Below are 19,811 nucleotides of genomic sequence, written 5' to 3'. Positions count from 1 at the left end.
GTTGTTGGCGGCCTTTAACAAACTCCATTTCCAATAAGCCCTGGACATTCATGGGCTAAACGTCCAGGAGCGAGTTGCGGGGTCGTGGTGACTTCAGACGCCTTTAATAACAGCGGGGCAGAGAGCGCTGGAGAGTTTCGTGGATATGGACGCGGCTAAGTTACGCTGACGCGTGGCAACCGTTGTAGGTGGAGCTGTAGCGGATGTTGTGGCGGACGCCGGTTTGTCCTACAATATGGAAAGTAAACCCCGGGAACACTTTGTTATTTCCAAAAGGCAGATGGCAGAAATGCTGAACGAGAGGTTGCACTGACTGACCTTAAGCTACTGGAACCGAGGCTAACCCCGATTATTGTTATTGTCCAGCCTCAGAACTTGTGGGCCAACATTCATGCTGTTTGGTCACTGAGGTGATATTAAACTAATTCTAAATTTCTGACAAGCATCCAAGTCCATTCTCGACCTTAAAATTAAACCGTGGGATATAGTTGAAAGCCCCGGATCCTCCGGAGCTTCGGCTGAGATGGTTTTGTCGGACTGCTATTTCAAAGGTCTAGAATAAGGTGTAATGTTCATGTGGTTGTATAACCGCTCCTGGGCCCGTGTTAATATTCCATCTGCTGATGAAGATTGTATCGTATGGTTGAAAGCCAAGGAAAAACGTAGTAAGTGGATCTTGAGTTAGAATTGTTCTGTCAAACTAAATTCCCTGATGTTAATAAATGTGACCGTAGTGTATGAGAAGCTTCGAACACTCTCATAGTCTGCTTGTAAAATGCCACACACACACACACACACACACACACACACACACACACTCACACAGAGTTGTGACGTCACATCAATTCAAAAAACAGCTCAGTCTACACTGGAAATAGCCAGGCAACTAATTTAGCAAATTATTTCCACATCAACTGCTGCTTCAACCTGCTCTGCGAATTTTATCCGGAATTCTCTCACAGCCGTTTAATTATTTTCATTTTCCGTGCTGAGAGGGACGTTCGGCCCAAGCGAATGACTGCGGTGTAATGGCCTGTACTTCTCTAAGACTGCACAGGATCTGATGTAACTCTCTATTGTGCTAATTTAGGGTGAGTGCCTGTGTGGAAACCTGGGCTGGATGTCGAATTGATACTCCACCCAGGATCTCCAAAACTCTCATCCCCCCCCGTGGGTTCGAAAGGTGGGTGTAAAAACGTATTCAGCCGTATTTTGGTTTTATTTCAATGTGGGTCGATTCAATATTAAAAACATCTCTCAGTAAACGCAACACAACGCAAACCAGAGCGATGGTTGAGTTGAACAAGAGCCTCTCCACAACAGTTTAAACAAACAAACAAAAAAAAAAAAAACTAGACATTATAACCTTCATGAAGAAGGGACTGATGGGAAGTTTGTTGCTGTTGGACCAGTAAACTCAAAGAAGTGGCTTGGAGACTTGAGACGAGGATTCAAATCAGACTTAAATCACAAAAATTAAGATCTGAAACTTGACCCGAGTCTTTAGAGCATAAACATAACGTTCAAAGCTTAAAGTTTGAGCTGCTAAGACGCTGAAGAAAATACAAATAGTACTGCGACAGGCCGGCGTTGCATGGCCACAGTTTACATATTTTGCTTTTTAGACACTTTACAATGTGCACAGCAAACAACGCCCTCTGTCATTAGACCCTCGAACTGGATACGGAGAAGCCACCCCTAAAAAAACCTTCAATGGGGGGAAAAATATGTGGAAGAAACCTCAGGAAGAGCGAGAGAGGAGGGGGATCTCGTTTCCAGACAGACGTGTACAGAATACAGAAACACAGCAGATTTACAGCATGGACGAAATCATAGACGGTAAATATGGTCATTAATCACGATACCTCGACCAAAGACAAAAATGCAAGGAAAACACCGTTATGTATAGAGACACATCTGGATGGGGTAGTCTGCCATTCTAGATATCTCAAGAATCTAGTTACTAAGGTGATTATTCTGGAAGACTGGCCTATAAAATAAAGTAAATCATCTTTAACTGCTTTGCTGCGTGAATATGCAAATTAACTGAGATTTGTTATTATTTTCGTGTTGTACTGTTAATTGTTCTGTTTAAACTTTGTACGTCATACGTTTGTTTGGTTTCGCGTAATGAGAATATTGTAGCTTTTATTTACTGCACGTAGCGTTCACTGAACTGTGTATCTGACATGAACCACAGGAAGAGTAGCTGCTAATTAGGATCCAAATAAACAATAAACCTTCATTCTGTCATGGAAACTCGATCCTGAAACGCTGAGAACGCTCTTCCCGCGGTAAACGTTTTGTTGTCGTGTTTCAAACTGCGGAAACCGGATCCGACTCAAGCAACATCATCACTCAGCAGCATGAATGTGTCTCTCATTGCGAGGACGGTGAAGGTTGCGTTCAGGTGGCTGACGCGTCTGTACCATCCCGCTGGTTTCAGCCTTTCGGGGTCTGGATGAGTCGGCAGAAAGAAACAACAGACGCGGAGGGGAAGAGTGGTGGAGTTGTGAAAGCCGAGCTTGTTATGAAAGAGCAGCTTTGTTCAAATTTGTTGTGTCATGCTCGTCTTGTTTTTCTTTGTCCTCATGGCTCGCTGACTCTCCCTCCCTCTCTCTCTCTCTCTGTCTTTCTGTTTCTGTCCCTCCTCTCACTCCGTCCATCACACTCTCCCTCTCAGTCTCTACACTTCAACAATAAGAGCCTTGTCAGCGCTGCCTCCCCTCCTCGCCACTGCCACATGTTCATTAGGATTCAGGAGCCAGACTGGGGCCTTATCTGCAGCAGCGTTTAGACCTAGCGCAGGAGTAGAACAAGTGAACACCAGACAATTAGCTCGTTACCAGTTAAACAAGATCGACAGCTATTCAAGTCAATGGGTTTTGTGGCAAGTGAAAAGGGACAGTTGAGTGTTCAGTGAGGGTTAAGACATGATATGAAATTAAAGTCGTTTAAAAAGGAGGAGCTGAGTAGAGTTTTTAATGCTCCAAAGCACAAAATTACCATAAATAATCTGCAGGTGTTGGTTGGGTGGTTCGTCCAAGCCAAAACATCAACAATTGTGTGATTAATGTGTCGAGACTTCAGGGTTTCCCAACTTTATTTCTAAAAAAGGGCCCAGTTAGACCAGAAAGACCACACTGAAAGTCGTCTGCCCGTTCTTGCATAAATACATAGTGTTGGTAGACTGGTGACGCTCTAATGGAGTTGTTTTTTTTCTTTGTTTTTTTTTAAATCAGCAGAGCAAGGTGTTACAAAATTAGACAGAGTGACAATAAATGTAAAAGCTTCCTTCAGCTGGGACTCTTGCCTCAAGAGTCGGCACTATCGGGACAGTTTGCATGTGGTCGCCACCGTGAACTTGTGTGTCATCGTTCGCCAAACTTGAACTCAACGGGAAAGCCCCACGCAAATTCATTTAGCCTCTGTGAGCAGAACCACTGGAGAGGAATGAGAAGCCAAGATTAGGAGGGATGTCAAAACCATCAAAACGCTGAGGCTAAATGTCCTGTAAAATGTCCTGCCCAGAACATTTCTCTGTCACGATGGGTTAAAAACAAATCTTAAAGTTTTAAATAATCAAAAATGTTTGTCTATGTTTTGGGTTGTGTAAAAGAAAATTCGCCTCGGACGAAAAATAACTCAAGTATCACTATAACAGCCTCAAAAGTCCTATATCACTCAGGCTATAATCCACAGTCCTCGTTCTGTGCAAAAATCAATTCACAAGTTTTGCTTTACCTCTTATGAGACTTCAGAAGCATGAGTGTGTCAAATCAAGTTGGTATCTTCCAATTCTACGGTGGTTTCTAGGACAAAATGTCCTTCCCCATGGTCGCTCTACCGCAGCGCAGCACGGGAACGCTGTCCGTGAAATCGTAAAGATTCACTCTACCAAAAACGACATTGATGGGGAGATGCTCACGTTATTTGTCTTACTCAACCTCACGTCGGCTTCAACACATTCTTTGCACCGAATTGGGACTTGGACCAATGGAACAGCGTCAGGGAGGAATCCTGTTGCAGTCCGTATGGACAGGAGGAATGATTACAGCCGACGATAACACTTCACAACTAATGTGTACCTATCCTATCCTCTCACTAAAGCAGGTCTTCACATGTTCATTTCGATGCTTTCTCAAACACACACACACACACACACACACACACACACACACACACACACACACACTCAGGGTATTTCAGGGTCACAGAGGATCACTTGTTTCTGAGAAATGTTCCGCTCCATCAAACCGCAAAGTGCTGAGTCCTGAGCTTTAACGTCAACCCCGTCCCTGCAGCCAAATCAAACAGCCTTCAGTGTTTTGAGTGTCGGGCGACTGAGCTCAACGGTGGACACCGTACCGACACCGCCGTGACCGTCTCTGTACTTGGATAACGATGAAATGTCTCCGGTCTGCCCTTTATTTTCCGCTGCATTGTTACTGACAAGTGGATTGAGTCAGTGCGGATGGGGATGACAGACACACACACACACACACACACACACACACACACACACACACACACAAAAATGCACCCCCGGGCACAGGTTCCCCGCCTCCACAGACTGAAAGAGACAAAAAATGTCGTTTGTAGAGTTTATTTTGTCTCTTACTGAGTGTTTTACATCTTTAGTCAACTATAAACTTTTTGCATCTTTCTAGTTGTTTTGTGTCTCTTAGTTGTTTGTATGGTTGTTTTTGTCTTCGTAGTCATTTTCTGTGTGTCTGTACTCGTTTTGTGTCTTTTACAGGGCATTTTGTTGTTGCTGTGCGTCTCTCTGTAGTTGTCCTTGTGGTCATTTTGTCTCCTTGTAGTCATTTGATTGAATTTCCAACAAGCAATATTAACAATCCCTCCAAATAGAGGCTCTGGTCCAGGGGCCCCCTGGCCCCAGTCGGCCAAATCAGTAATCCATCCATGTACACGCACTGTATCAGCCAACATTACTTCACACCTTAAATGCACACACGCAAATACAGGTGTGACTTAGGCTATTTTCTGATTTTATTTTTAAGGATTTCCATTTTTCTTGACTAGCAACTCCTATATTGTGTAAGACGGTATTGTTGTCGTCTTGGCTGCTTTTCGACTTTCTGGTTACAACACACACACACACACACACACACACACACACACACACACACACACACACACACACACACACACACACACACACACACACACTCGCATTCATACATACATACACAGTTTCCTTGTGTGTGTGACCGGGTGGAGTTTCCTGAAGAGTGAGAGCAGTTGAATGTGCTGACCAACGCCCTCGGTCCGGTCACCTCTACTACAGTGGGTGGGTGGGGTGGCCGTGTATGAGTGTGTATGAATTACTATGTGTGGGGGTTATTAATGTCTGCCAACGACGTCACGTTTCTTTTCCTGAACCTAAATCCAGAATTTACATTTCCTTAAAAGAAAAGTGTCCCAGTTTCACGGTGATGTTACCGTTTCTGAACAGCCAGTGGGTCAGTCTGTACAAACTCTCACTCTCCAGCCAAATTTAGCTCAAAAACACATAACTTTATTTTATATTCTTGTGTAAATTTGAGGGAAAATGTGCATAAAAGGATGCACAAGATACCTGGAATATGTCCATTTGACGGAAATAAAACAGCTATAAAACACGTAGTTTTGGATGTGAATATTTCACTCTTTGTATCACAAAGAGCTCGAAACAGCTCAAAGAAAAACATTGCAGATAGACTGTCAGAAACTGTATGTGAAAGGGTTAAAGTGTGTGTTGCCGAGTCTGACTCACACACACACACACACACACACACACACACACACACACACACACAAGTCTGGGTGGAACTAATGAGGCAACTGTGAAGATATTAATGAAACTCACAACCCCAGAACTCGCTGAGTCGAATGAAGAACTAAAAAAAGTATCCCGGCTGACCATGAGAACCGTCCTCCCAACACGAGACAGCAGCGGCATGTTTGACTTTGACTTTGAGATCCCGCAGGGGGAAACGTTACACAATACCGTAGACCGTTAAGCTCTCTCTGAGGGAAAAGTGCTGTTGTGGAACAAACTTTATCCCAAACACGGTGACACCAGTACGGGCCTGAACCCTGACATCACATCATGTCACCATGGAAAGAGTCCACATGAAACTTTTTCAGCAGCACAGCGAACAACACAGCAGATCAGGAAGAGGTTCTCTACCACCAGGACTCCCCAAACTACAGCTAATGTAACCTTTACATTTACAGACGCTAGAGCTAAATCGATTCTTTGATCAACAGAAGATTAACCGGCAGCTATTCAGATGATCGATTAAGTAATTTCTGGGGAAAACTAGAAAAAAAATTCATCGGTTCACATCACCTTGGACTCTGGGTAATTGTGATGGACCCCCCCCCCCACAAACACTAATTTACTGACATTTTCAAATGGTTGATTAATCGAGAGGTTAATTGCCAAATTAACTGATAATGAAAACACGAGGAGCATCCCTAGATGAGACATTCAACAGGAGCCTGAGGTGTGCCACAGCAAAAGTACAGACTTTTTACACTTTAAGTTCTAATCATTTAATAATTGAGCAATTAAAACAACTACTATAGGTTTGTTAAATTCGCCTTGATGATCTTAATGACCACAGAACATGGAAGGACCATAAAAAGATTCATTTAAAAACAATCATTGAACAAACTACTGGTCTACATATCAGCAGTGTTCAAAAAACAAGTATGCAGGGTTCACCAGGTTAAATGTGAGACCAACAATCACCACAAACTGAACAATAAAACCTTCATGAAAGAGGATTTACTGCAGGACAGTTGTGTTAAAGACTGCATAACTTTTAGCTAGGCGTACCTAATAAACCGCCAACTGAGTGAGTAAGTGGCCGTGAATGAGTTTAGTGTGCGGTCAAGCGATTTAAGACCAGTCGAAACCCTGAACTGGAAGTTAACTTAGGGGTGTGTCTAAAGACGTGGAACGTGAAGGTTGGTTTCAGTGGTACGGGTGTCGCTGAGGCTTTGCTGCTTCAAAACATGAGGCCGCGGCCATTTTTCAGCCCTGAGTAGCGTCTGCAGGACCTCCCCTGGGGGCTGTCCACGCCACCAACAAGGTCCGGCGGTAAGAGAGCAGTGCAGCCTGCCTGAGAGGCAAAACCCGGGGTAAAAATTACAGTCCTCCAGCATTTGCTCTGAGCACAAGGTAACTACTGACGACAAGCCCAGATGATTGCATCCGCATTTTTATCCACTCAGAGCTTCTCTCATCCGGATTCTAGCGGCGGGAAAGTCAGAGGACAAAAAAATCAGACTGAAACCCTAAAAAATGAAGAGACACAACAGTGGGAAATCACACTCTTGGACATCGTGCTACATCTCTTTTCGGGGCTGCCGTCAAGCTTGTGTGTTTGTACTCCTGATAATGTCTCATCTTCCATACTAAGAGTCACTTACAGCACAGACTGGTGACTCACTTTGCCTAAAAAAAAAAAAAGCCAAAAAAACCCCCCCATAAACATGAAGAAAACGTGCAAACTTCCAACAGAAAAGCCATAGTTTGAACAACAGGCGCTTCTTCCTGTGAGGCAACAACACTGAGCCACCGCGCTCTTGTTTTTAGCCTCAAGCCGAAGAAGGTTCAGCTGTTTGCCTGCTTTGACTCTGCCCTACTGCTCCGGTCCAGAGTTTAAACCGTTCTACTCTTACTAACTTGCTTTGGGTTCGAACGCCGCTTTTCGGCGTTTCTGAGCGTCAGCCGACTGTGCCCGGACGTGCTCGACAGCCGCTACCCCAGCGGGAGTCGGTGTTGGTGGCTGACCTTATCCAGGATGAACTTGTTCAGGTACGGCATGTAGCCCTGGTTGGAGACGGGACCCTCGTCGTCGTCTTTAAAATGCTCCTCCAGCGCCACGGGGTCGTGCGGGATATTCATCACTGTACATAAGTTGTGGGACAGCACCTGGAATGATGGGAAAAAACGTTTATGACTGATTAGAGGGCTGACTAACAATTATTTTCCTTTTTTTTAAAATAATCTGTCAATTTCTTCAATTAATAGGTTAAGTTTTTAGTCTATAAAAGGCCAGAAAACAGTGGGAAATGTCCATCAAAAGTTTCCCAGAGCACAACGTGACGTCTCCGAATAGATCGATCAGCGTAACCTACAGCCCCAAAACATTCAACTGACAATTTAATAATACAACGGAGAAGATGGTAGCGGTATCAGTAGTATCTCTGGCTAGACCCTCTCTGCAAGGTGGGCGCCCCAGGTCGCAGCCACGTCTTCCCGAGACGTTTGCTCAGACTTTACGAACCGTCAAACGCAGGGGGCGCTGCAACTCCTTCCATTATCGACTAATCTGGCGATTATTTTCTAGCCGATGGCTAAATCGTTCGGTCCAGAAAACGTCTGAAAATAGTGAAAAAAAAGAAGCCCATCGCAGTTTCTGAAAGTCCAAGGTTGCATCTTCAGATGTCGCGTTCTGTCCAGTCCAAAACCGAAAGACATTCACTTTACTGTCATATTAGACATATAAAATCTGCAAATGTTCACATTCAATAAGCTAGAAACGGAAATTTGGGGCATTTTGCCTTAAAAATGACTTAAACAATTAATCTTATGAAGAGTTGCTGTTTAACTCCCTGTTGACTGACTAACTATTTCAGCCCTGACTGTACCACTGTGTTCGTAGGCTGTGTGTAGTGTGCGTGGTCATTTTCTTTACATCCAGTGAACCCACGGCTCCTCCGCTCGTTTTGCTTATTTCTACTCAGGCCGGCCATTTCCCCGGGGGGTGTCCTCTGCCATGTGATGTAGAAAGAGAGAGCGGCGGGTCTTCCGGTCAGGGGAGAGGGAGTTTCACCTCTTCCCCACGTACACGACACGTCTTGGAGGCTGCATTGCGTTTTCTGGCCCATTGAGGCAAATGTTGAAACGATGCTTTTCCTCCCTCAGATGCAGGCGACCTGAAAAACCTGACCTTTATTGACCTTGGGGTTGTTTTTTTTTCTTGGTTTTGTTTTGTTTTTTTTAAACTGGTGAACAATGTTAGGCTTGGCACACTGCAGAGTGACTGAGCTGGAAACAAGTGCCTGTGTCGTAATGTTGTATACATGTTGAAATTTTTCTAACTAACGTAATGTTGTATACATGTTGAAATTTTTCTAACTTTTTCCTTTTTTCTCCCCAAAGAGCTTCAGTTTTGTTTCATTTTGCCCTCTTTTCATTTGACTTTCTTCCCATTGGTTCTGACCCACTTCACCCCTGATGGACAACAGACTGAACTACTCTGTTTTTGTTTTTTAAAGTGTGTACTTATCTAGCATGACTGCGGCTGAAGACTTCCCTCGGCGTGTTTACAGACGGAGAACACTCACTGTCATCAAGGTTAAAAGTTATTTTTAGCATAATGAGGACGAGCGATCTGCCGTGCAGGAAGATTATTCACTGTCTCGTGGTATCAGAAACCCGCTTCCCTCTTTAAAATGGAGGATTCCGTTTAATTTTTGAGCGCTACAGGAAGTTTCTGATGATCCTCATCTACTTTAAGGCCTCCGCCGTCTCGTCCACCACCACTTTAACACACACACACACACACACACACACACACACGAACATGCACACACACACACACACACACACCACACCGGCTTCCTCTCTCTCACACCGGCTTCGTCGTGCCTCGTTTACCGGGGCCAGTAGTTTTAACAGTCCCCGGCGACGTTCAGTGGTTTCGCCGCCTCGTCCCTGCGTCGGTGCTGGACCAGAACCGGCCGAGGTTTAACGTCGCATTAGTCGCCTCCACCGTGCCGGTCGCTGCTGCGAGACAGACCGGCAGGTGCGTCTGAAACGGAGGCGCACTTGCGGGTTTTGTTTTGTTTTGGTTTTGTTATTTTTTTTTCCAGGAACTTCAGCAAACGGCGACGAGGAAGAGGAGGAGGAAACGCGTTGAGCACGGACAGGCCGAGATGTTTTAACACGAGAAGCGGAGACAAGTGGGGAGGTCTCAAAGGGAAAACAGCAGCACGGGCTCCGGAAAAGACGACGACACAAGTGGGGTTTTTTTTACCTTCAGCTGAGATTTGGAGACTTTCCCGCTCTTGTCCACATCCAGAGCCGTAAACGCGTGCCATATGGACTTCAGGAGCTCGTCCCGCAGGGCCATGGTGGTGAAGTTATAACCGTCCTCTCGCGTCTCTCTCTGGCCGTGCGCGCGCGTGTGTGTGTGTGAAAGAGAGAGAGAGAGTGTGTGTGTGTGTGTGTGTGTCTGACTCGTCCTCTGTCGTCTATGCGGGACACGGCGAGGAAACGTCACGTGACGCGCTGAGAGACGCGTCGCCCTGAGTGTTTGACGATGACGCCGGCGGTGACCGAGGAGCCGCAGCACCTCTCAGCGCGAGGAGGGGACACACACACACACACAACCACAACACCACCACCACCACCACCACCACCACACACGCGTCGGAAAGGTGGTCTGTGTCTGTGCGTGTGTGTGTGTGTGTGTGTGGAGCGGGTTCGCGAAGTGCTGCTGTGGGTTCACCTAGACATTTACGGTAGGTGCCGGGACGCAACGCGTGGTAATTGCTCAAGCAGAAGCCGGGAAATGCGCGTTTCGTTCAACACCGACCGACAGGAGCTCCGGACAGTTGGGACTGAATTTAAAAAAAAAACACCGGCCGGTAGCGGGGCGACACAATTCGGCAGCGCAGCACGCTGCGTCCTTTGACGTGGCCACGGAGTCGAATCGACGTCCCTCTGTGAGACGGGATCAGCCTCCGGGCTCAGCCTTCCAACAAGTGGAAGCTGCCCCGCTGCCCTTTAGAAGAGAAAACGGTATTTAAATTGCGTGGTTTTCCGGTTACAGCAGTCGTAGTTCAGTGCACAGGACAAGGCGCCGGCACTGACGTTCCTACCTGCCCCCCCCACCACCACCACCATCCATCCACCCTCCCTGCGTCAAACGCTGCTGTTTGTGCCTCATTGCTGGAAGTTAAACAACAAAATAAACAAAGGATTTTCTTTTTAATAGTCGTTTTACTAAAAAATAAATAAATAAATAAAAATGTGTTTTCATAAACCAAGCCTTCAAATCATTTATTGAACCGATCCGGTTTCAACCTGGATACTGATACAATGATCTCAAGAAAGTCTTGGAAAACATTCAGTTTGATGTATTGGATGACAAACCGTGGCCGTTTGTTTGTTACTTTACATATTTTTTCCAAAGCTAAATAAAACTGCATTTCCGTTTAAGTCCAGTTCAAATGGACTTAAGTTGAATTGGACACGTTACATCGCCTGTGTCCCTGTTGCAGTCTTTTCATGACACCCGACACAGACCTCGGCAAAAACCCCCCTACGACCACATATTCATCCATCAGTACTTTCAAAATGATTAACTTCACCTTTCAGTCTGTAAAACCACCGAGAATTTCAAGGGGGGAAGCCCTTTAGAATTCCCTAAAACACAAGGTGATGTCTTCAAATTGTCCATTTTGTCCAACCACCGAAACCCAAAAGATACTAAATCACAATAATTTGTAACAGATTTACAGCGGTTTGCTGAGGGAAGTTTCTTCTACACCATAAAATAAAAATCACACTCGACGGGGCAGAGAGTGTAGAAGGTGAGAATTTATTAAAAGAACATATGTACATGTTACAACAAAGGTTTTTTTTGTGTTAGAGATTATAAGAACAAAGAGATGAGGAATACTTTTCTAACGGAAGACGAGCCTCATGGAAATGACAGAAGAAATAAAAATAAAAAACAACAGAATACGTGAGAATCCAAAGAACGGGACGATGATTGTTCTAATGCTACAGGCAGGGTTGGCAGCACCAATCAACAGGGAAAAAAAAAAAAAAAAGAACAACACAGTATGGATCCATTCTAAGCTCGCAGATAATGAGTCAGCTCACTGGTTTTGGTGCTTCAAACAAGCGGGATGATTTCCCAAAAACGGCACGAGGCATTTTCCATCCGGGCAGAAGAATACAAGACATTATATGGAGGTGGGGTGTGGAGGTGTGGGGGGGTAGGGGGGGACTCCTGCTACTTGAAAATAAGAGCGAATGACCTCTAGAACGATCCAACCTGAAATTGGCCAAACCCTGACACGTACAAAACATCGATAGCAGCAGGTTTTATCTTTAAAAAAAAAAAAAAAAAAAAAATGTGGCAAGTTCCACATGTTGCCTCCAAAGTGCTCCATTACAAACACAGAAATTGTCAGTTCTCAGACCCTCTGGTACCCAGCATCAGGCATTTGACAGGCAGTAAGGTGCACACGGCGACAGCGAGTACATTCACACTGAAGAGAGCTTCACTGCAGCTTTGATTCGCTGCCAACAGGCTTCGGCTTTGTCGAGGGAAGTGCAAGGACAGAGACAGTGAGAGCGCCCGACGTCTATGCAAACTTAAGGAATGACAGAGTGTAAAAAGGTACAGCAACTACCTTTGGGGAATGGGGTTTTTTTTTTGTGTCTTTTTCCAAAGTCCATCAGCAAAAAGGGCTGAACTATGTTGGCAATGAGAGTTTATAGAGATGAGTTCAAGTTCGGCGTGGCAACAGTCTACAGCTTCAGTGGGTCGAGGAGCCCCGACACCATGACCGACAGGGTTCCTCCTCGAATAGAAAAACAAGCGACCGCTTCAACCAAACAGGTCTGAGTAAAAGGTCCATGAGGCAACTTCCTGTCAGGGTGCATCAAAAGTCTCAGTAGATGGTGAGGCTGACCGACCGATTCATCTTCTTTCCGATGAGTCTGGAGGTCCTGGGGTTGGACTGGACTGTGGAGCGGGTTTGGACCCTTTCGGTGGACAAAACCTTCTCCTCTGCCGCAGCCCTGGCCAGCTGGGCCTTCTTCAGCTCCCTGGGGAAGACAAAGAGACACAGTTGAGCATTAATGAGGCCTGGAGGCTCGGGTCGGTTTCCTTGACTGAATCAGGACTGCATATTTCCATTGTCAATCTGCAGTAGAGCTGCAACTAACATTTTCACTAAAAATTAATCCCAATTTTTTCCCAATTAATTGTTTGGTCTTTAAAATGTCAGAAAAAGGTTCCCACGTGATAATGATTCTGAAATCATAACATGATAATGCCTTAAAATGTCTTGTTTCATCAGAGCAACAGTCCAAAACCCAAAAGGTGCTCGGTTTAAACCTGCTGAAGAATAAGTAAATCAGCAAATATTCACATCGGTGAAACTGGAACCAGAGAATATTGGCATTTTTCTTTAAAATCAAGATAGTTTACAGTTAAGTTTTCTGTCAACTAATCAATTCATTGAAAGATTGCAGCAGCTCTAGACTCTAATAATCCGCAGTCTATTTTTTATATTAACTGGTAGAGCTATAAAATACCACATGGGAAGGAAAAAAAACAAAACACTATAATTCCTTAAAGCACAAAGATATTCACATTATCACCACATAAAACTGCAGCTAATCATTATTTTTATTATTATCATTTAATCCACTGATTAATCCGCCTCGCTCGTCCTAACCACTCACAAGTAACGCTCAGTTCGGTGGGTGGGAATTTTTCTGTGCCGCTGTGTACGTACTTTTGTAGCAGGGCGTTCTTGAACTTCTCGGCGTTGAGTTCAACCCGGAGCTGGTCCGCGCTCATTCTGGCAGCGGTGAGGAGTACCGGGTGTTTGATGAGGTCCGAAGTTGACGGTCGTCTGGTCGGGTCAGGGTGGATCATCAGCTGAAATGCGAAGAAGAAAAAAAAATTAGAAGATTGGGCCCAGAAAAGGTAAAGAAGCTGAACGGGGGATGTGATAAGAAACACAGGAAAGCACAAACTCATCTCCCATCATAAATGGAGGCAGGGTCTCTACATGTAAATGCAATTTATCAGAACGACGTTCTGTTTAGGGCTGAAATTAACTGATTTTCATAGTTGCTTAATCTGAAGATGATTTGCTTAGGTTAATTGGCTGGTCAATATCAGCAAAAAAACATACAAAGCTCAAGTTGACTTATTCCAATAACCTGTTTTGTCTGAAAACCGTTCAAACCCAAATATATTCAGTTTACTGTCACAGAAGAGCAAAGAAAACCAGCAAGAATAAAATATTCTATCATACCAAAACTCGCTGCCAGGTAATTTTCTCTTGATCAACAAATCATTTCAGTACTCATGATGTAAATGACCTGCTAAATTTAGTTCAAAAGTAGTAACAATTTTACAGGTAAAATAGATGATAGTTAAAAAAATAGAGCTGCAATGATTAGTGCATCAATAGATTCCAAACATTTTCTTTGGAGCGTTAATCTAAAACAATCAAATGAATTTAGAAAAACGTTATGAACGTGCAGACGCCCTCTGAGGGGGGACAAAACAAAGGCTGTAACAGTAACTGCAGGTCTCACAAACTCTCACTTGTTCAAAACAAAGACCAAGACAGCGCTGACTGTTACCTTGAGGAGACTGAGAAACTCTGGAGAAAGCACTTGAGGGATGGCGGGGAGTTTCCCCTGTCGGATCTCGTGCCATTTGTCTCCATTTGTGGGAAGAGGCTCCGCCCCCGAGGCGCTGACAACAGTCAGAGCCAGAGCAAAGATGTCCGCCCTCATCAAGTTACTGTAGTCCTGAAGAAAAAAATTAAGAACAATGGGGAAGTTAAGGACCTCGCCTGAAACTGTACTGGTTCGAAAGAGCGAGCAGTTTTTGAGTAGGATTACAGACCTCTTGTAAAACTTCGTTGGCCAGGTATCTGCTGTCCCCCTCCTCCACTTGTGGATTGTTCACTCTTGTCACATGACCGAGATCACCTGAAGACGGGGCACATACAAGGTAGATTTCAGTTGTGAAGATGACCACTTCCTCTCAGTAAATTAAAACGAATGAATACTAAAAAGATTAAACTTTAAAAATGCAGAACTCCTCATACAAGGACCCTGGACGCAGCTTACCGATTTTGTAGACGATGCTGGTGGTCAGACCTTCATCCTCATCACATTCACCACAGCTTGTCCCAGATTTCCGTGAAATAAAGATGTTGCCTAAGAAAAAGACATGAATGCTTTCATTAGTTTCTGACCAGAGAACGTCAACTTTAAGACTTTGCCTCTGTTTTTTTTTTTCCGTGAGTTACACTTAAAACTTTGAGAACTTTTAATGCCACATACAATGTAATACCTGTTTCACAGTCATGCTGCCCAGAGTGCGAAAGATATCAGTAAAAACCAGTAGGGATGATATGACCAACAATTATTTATCAAATGCATGAATTTATTGACATTTATGTCACTCCTTCCCAGCACTATATAACAATAATTCCTGATATCATTAATTAATAATTAAACATGAACTGGGCCTGGATATACAGCAAAAAATGGATGAAATGATCAACTATTTCATAAAATTGCTTATCTTATTTTGTTTAACAGCTTATTTGGGATGAAACCATTAAAATTTGGAGCAGATCCAGGTCATTTACTATGAATTTGTATGTTTTTTTGCACTGCTGTGGCCTTACATCGCAGTCTCACTTCACATGACTTGATTCAGCTAACCGACAATTACGAAGACTCCTATTTGTATGATTTTCAACTCTTAAATACTCACTGGGCTTGATGTCCATGTGCACCAGAGATGTAGAGTGGATGTACTTGAGTCCTCGTGTGACTTGTAGCAGCAGATCTTTCAGCTCCAGCTCCGTCAGGTAGCTGAGCCGTCTGTAGTTCTCTGCGATGACGTCGGACAGTGTGCCACCGTTGCAGTACTCGTTCTGGATGAGCATGTGGTCGTCCTCGGCCCAGGCCGAGTAGTAGCGCACCACGTGGGGGTGCTGGCCCAGCACGGCGTGGGCATACACCTCCCGCAAGGCGTTCTGCCTGTGGAGGAGGGGAACAGATCATTTTAATTAAGGCGTGTTTGGGGAAAGTTTTGTAAGAGAAATAAGGTGCCCCTAGTCTTTCTGGTAAACAGCCTTTAACGACTTGTCGGTCCAATTATACAAAGGAGCACATGGACAACTTTTGGTGCACTATGTGCTATCCCATACATACTGAGCAGTAAGAGGGAAAGTTCCATTAAAATCTGCCTTTTCACTACTTTAAAAAGTGCGATCTTTATTGTAAAAATGACCCGTCAAACATTACATGTTATTAAAGTTTCTGACAAACTCATATCACCTTCAGACAATTTCCTTGTAAAATATAAGCTACTTTGGACGATGGACTTTCAGGTAACAAGTTCCCAAAATAGGATGAAGACATAATCCTTTGTAAGAGTTTATTTTTATTTTTTAGATTGTTATAAATTCAACTTACTCATCTACTGATCCCGCCAAAGGCTTCTTCGATCTCTTGATGGCGTAGATGCAGCCGTCTAGTCTTTTCACACACTTGAACACAGCACCAAACTCTCCGCAGCCGATCTTCTCCAGCTCGAGGAACTCGGAGGTGTACCGGGACATCATGTTGCTTTCCATCATGGTGATCCTCTGCAGGCAGAAGCAGCGTTTTAACAATGCATCTATTATTAACCTTTACCCTTTTAAAAAAAAACAAAAACAAAACACGTGTTTTTCTAACAGACCTCTGTAACATCATGAAGCTTGTTTTAAAGTCGCTTCTCAATGGCCATTTAGCATAACAACTGAAATCAACCGGTCTGATGGTGAATCGTTCTGTTTTTGTTCGTCATGTTTACTCAATGCAGGCATTGTGCTTTTGTGGTATGTTTAAATTAACAGCTTTTTACAACAAAACAAAGTAGAGCTGAAATAATTAGTTTAGTTTAGTCTTCTGAAATAAAATAACTTTGACAACAAGCAAAAATACCAAATATGTTCTATTTCCTGTGAATATTTCCTGCTTTTCTCAGTTTTAAAAGTTTTGTAAATTGAATACCTTCGGGTTTTGGAAAACAGCTTTAACAAAAACAACAATTTCAAGACACCTCCCTGAGCTCTGGGAAATTGTGGGGGTATTTTCTCGCTATTTTCTGTCATTTCATAAGCTATATGATTAATCAACTAATTTAAAAAGTCCTAAAACCAAGTCTGAGATGAAATTTCCTGCAAAATAACAATTGTCTAATGAAGAGAAATAAACCAATTATTTTCCTGACAGTAAATGTACGTATCAGTGTATGTTATTACTGTTAATCATATAAAACATTTATTACCTTGGATGGTGGGAGGACCTCCTCCTCTCCCTCACCATCACTTGCCTCCATGTCTTCTCCGCAAGAGCTAAAAAGATCAAACACAATGGTGGGTGATGGTTAGCATTCTGTACAGCAGGGGTCAGCACTGGGGGCTTCACAAGCACATGGCAGAGTTCACCAGTAACCATGAGGTCTTGGTCCCCAGCCAAAACCCTTGGCCTTTATCAACGGCTTTAACGTATCTGGTTATTATCACAATGGGCTTGAGCTCTGTACAAGACAGCAGTTAAAAAAGGTGTTCGCCACTGCTCTCAGCACGTGTGACTAACTGCTTTTTTACTACTGTAGTGACAAGGCTGTAAAGTTTTCATACACCTACTGACCAGAGTGGGGAAATATGTAACCAAAATATTGACTGCAGCTTGTTCACTCCCACAGCCACTTTGGAAAAGTACTAAAAGCCGCAGGTCTTTTCAGGTGCACCAACTAGACGCGCGAGATTTTTTCTAAAAGGACAAAAGTTTTTCTAACAAAACAGTATCAGTCTTAGAAAAAACATACTCATTCCAGTGTGCCCGCTTCCTGTTGTTTCTCTGCTGCGTGGCAGACTGGATGAGGAGGGAGTCGGGGGTGAAGGGGTTAAAGTTGACCAGAGGGGTCTGCTGTCTCCTGTTGCTGTCTGTGATTGACTTTCCCGAAGGCTCCACATTCTTGAACAGGGCGACTCTCCTGCTGGAGGATCCCGGGCCAGAGCCCCTGGCTCTGGACAACAAACTCTGCAAGAGACAGATTTAGTGCCTTGTTAATCTGAGAGCAGCTGCGGGGACATGCACAAGTTTAACATTTTAAAAGGGAGACTACTTGAACAAGAGTGTGATTATAAATTAGCCTGGTTAGCAAACACTACAGTGGCTGGTAGTTCTGAAATAGTGTTTTGTGGCATATCTAGATTTCAAAGGCAATGCTGTGTAATGCAGTAATCAGTGATAAAGACATGCCCAGACATAAAACCCCAGGTCACCAAAATCATCTTGCTGGCTGACTACAATGAGAGCATTATGCAATAAGCAGAGTTTTAAATTAAGTGGGTCACTGGGTCGTTGACTGGCACAGCAGAAAAGTATCCCCTGGAATTCAAAAAATTGAAGCCATTTGTTTGTTTAAGCTTGGTGTTGCTTATTTTAGCCGATTTTCTTCCCAAACCAGCACCTGACAAGATCCACAGAGCTGCCAGATCAGTGTTTGGAGGATGCAAACTGTTAATGTAACTTTTAAAGAATTTGGGAGAAGAAACTGAACTTTTTGTTTTTTTTCCCGACAATTTCACATGGGTAGATATCCAAAGTCTGCATATGTGGTCTGCGGCCTTTGCTAAAAAAAATGCGTCTAAGTTCTCCCACCGATCTCGAATAAACTTATTTTTCGGAAATAGTCAACATAGATTTAAGTTATTTATAGCCAACTGCTAACCTTTGGTGTGTGCGGTGTGTCAAAAAGCCGGAGTTTTCTGAAGGTTTTGTGCGGAGGTGTGTCGGGGCAGTCTGGGATCGGGGAGCTGGAGCCCTCGCCGTCGTCCTGGACGTAGGACTGCTCCGGTGACCCGCCATACAGCCGAGAAATTTTCCTCGGTGACGGCGAGCAGTTGGCAAAGATAACACTTCTCGGGGACCGCAGGTGAGATGGCGAGCCGAAGCTGTCCTCGTCCCACAGTTCCACGTAGTCCTCCCCGCCGGACTGGTTCAGGGGGCTGCTGCTGCCGTCCAGCCGTTTGTCGGAGGTGTCCCGTCGCACTGGCATCGGGGAGTCTATCTCCGTGAAGCCAGACTCTGCTCCGGCGCTGTTGTTAACGTCCTCAATGGGGTCGTCCTCCCCGTCGCTGGATGTGAACTGTAATTTTTGACGAATCGGCATTGTTTTCGGGGAGGGGGATCCGTGCCGATGGCGACTGTAGCTCGACATTTTCAGGATTTAAACCCCTGCTTCGTCGACGAGAAAATCACGCGGTTTGACCCCCGCTACTGTCGCAATGGCGTTTCTCGCAAAAAACAAAAACTTTTCACTACCTTAAAAGAAGAAAGGTACCGATTATTTTTTTTAAGTGTCCAAAAACTAATGGAAAAGCGCTTAAATCTCCGTTAACATCCTAGAAAAAGTTAACGTGTTTGCTAACTCCTACACGCCCATTCCAGCGCCGAGGAAATGGCCCCGGAGTTAGCTCGTATTCACCGTAAGAGCAACGTCCGAAGTTGGCGTTAAACTAAAAACAAAATACCAAAACTTCCCGGTCCAGTCGAGTATCGGTATCTGTCACTACCTTCTCGATTGCTCACCGACACAGAAACGCGATAAAACCAAACCAATGTTTACAAAAAAAAAAAAGTTTGAATGAGTCGAGAACTGGGCTCTTCCTATCACGCGCGTGGCAAAGCACTTCCCGCGACCGTTGGGCACGCTGCGGCGACCGGCCAATCAGGACGCGTTTCGATATTTTTGAAAGATGGGCGTTCCAGAGAGCGTTCGGGAGGCGCTACGTCATCGGTTGCACGGTAACAATCTGGCGCGAACGCACCGGAGTCGCACAATCGACCTCCAGACAATGCGCCTCTCGATCAAAGAAGCGGCGGCACACGAAAAAACATCGGAGTCAGAAGCCGAAATCGAGTCCCGTCTCGCTCCGCACGACAA

The 19,811-nt window shown here is 44.5% G+C and overlaps 2 protein-coding genes across 2 annotated transcripts in view; both read right to left on the bottom strand.

The window, feature by feature from the left end:
* swap70b (switching B cell complex subunit SWAP70b) overlaps nucleotides 1–10,347 on the bottom strand; it is a 34,606-nt gene extending 24,259 nt beyond the window's left edge. The window contains exons 1-2 of the mRNA XM_040131887.1: nucleotides 10,062–10,347; nucleotides 7,811–7,951 (exon numbers count right to left, since the gene is read on the bottom strand). Of these exons, the coding sequence (XP_039987821.1) occupies nucleotides 7,811–7,951; nucleotides 10,062–10,157 (237 nt within the window). The 5' untranslated portion in view covers nucleotides 10,158–10,347. The remainder of the gene's footprint in view (nucleotides 1–7,810; nucleotides 7,952–10,061) is intronic.
* A 1,277-nt stretch (nucleotides 10,348–11,624) lies between these two features.
* Nucleotides 11,625–19,551, bottom strand: wee1 (WEE1 G2 checkpoint kinase). Its single transcript, XM_040134258.1, has 10 exons — nucleotides 18,597–19,551; nucleotides 17,688–17,902; nucleotides 17,145–17,211; nucleotides 16,286–16,458; nucleotides 15,579–15,847; nucleotides 14,924–15,013; nucleotides 14,697–14,782; nucleotides 14,429–14,599; nucleotides 13,567–13,712; nucleotides 11,625–12,871 (listed from the first exon to the last, which is right to left on the bottom strand). The coding sequence occupies exons 1-10, from the start codon at nucleotides 19,083–19,085 to the stop codon at nucleotides 12,715–12,717; spliced, it is 1,863 nt and encodes a 620-aa protein (XP_039990192.1). The 5' UTR covers nucleotides 19,086–19,551; the 3' UTR covers nucleotides 11,625–12,714.
* Between the last annotated feature and the right edge of the window lie 260 nt (nucleotides 19,552–19,811).

The sequence above is a fragment of the Xiphias gladius genome, chromosome 8, assembly GCF_016859285.1.
Source record: "Xiphias gladius isolate SHS-SW01 ecotype Sanya breed wild chromosome 8, ASM1685928v1, whole genome shotgun sequence".
Taxonomy (NCBI): domain Eukaryota; kingdom Metazoa; phylum Chordata; class Actinopteri; order Istiophoriformes; family Xiphiidae; genus Xiphias; species Xiphias gladius.
Note: the sequence above shows the minus strand (reverse complement) of the source record. Positions and strands in the feature narration are given on the sequence as shown.

Bases quoted from the DNA above. Each gene is read 5' to 3' on its own strand.
- wee1 (XM_040134258.1), bottom strand. From the start codon at position 19,085: ATGTCGAGCTACAGTCGCCATCGGCACGGATCCCCCTCCCCGAAAACA. The intron at 14,600-14,696 runs GTCTGTAATCCT...TTTTTTCTTCAG, and splicing joins CCAACGAAGTTTTACAAGAG to GACTACAGTAACTTGATGAG. The intron at 12,872-13,566 runs GTACGTACACAG...TGTCTTCCCCAG, and splicing joins AAGAACGCCCTGCTACAAAA to GGAGCTGAAGAAGGCCCAGC.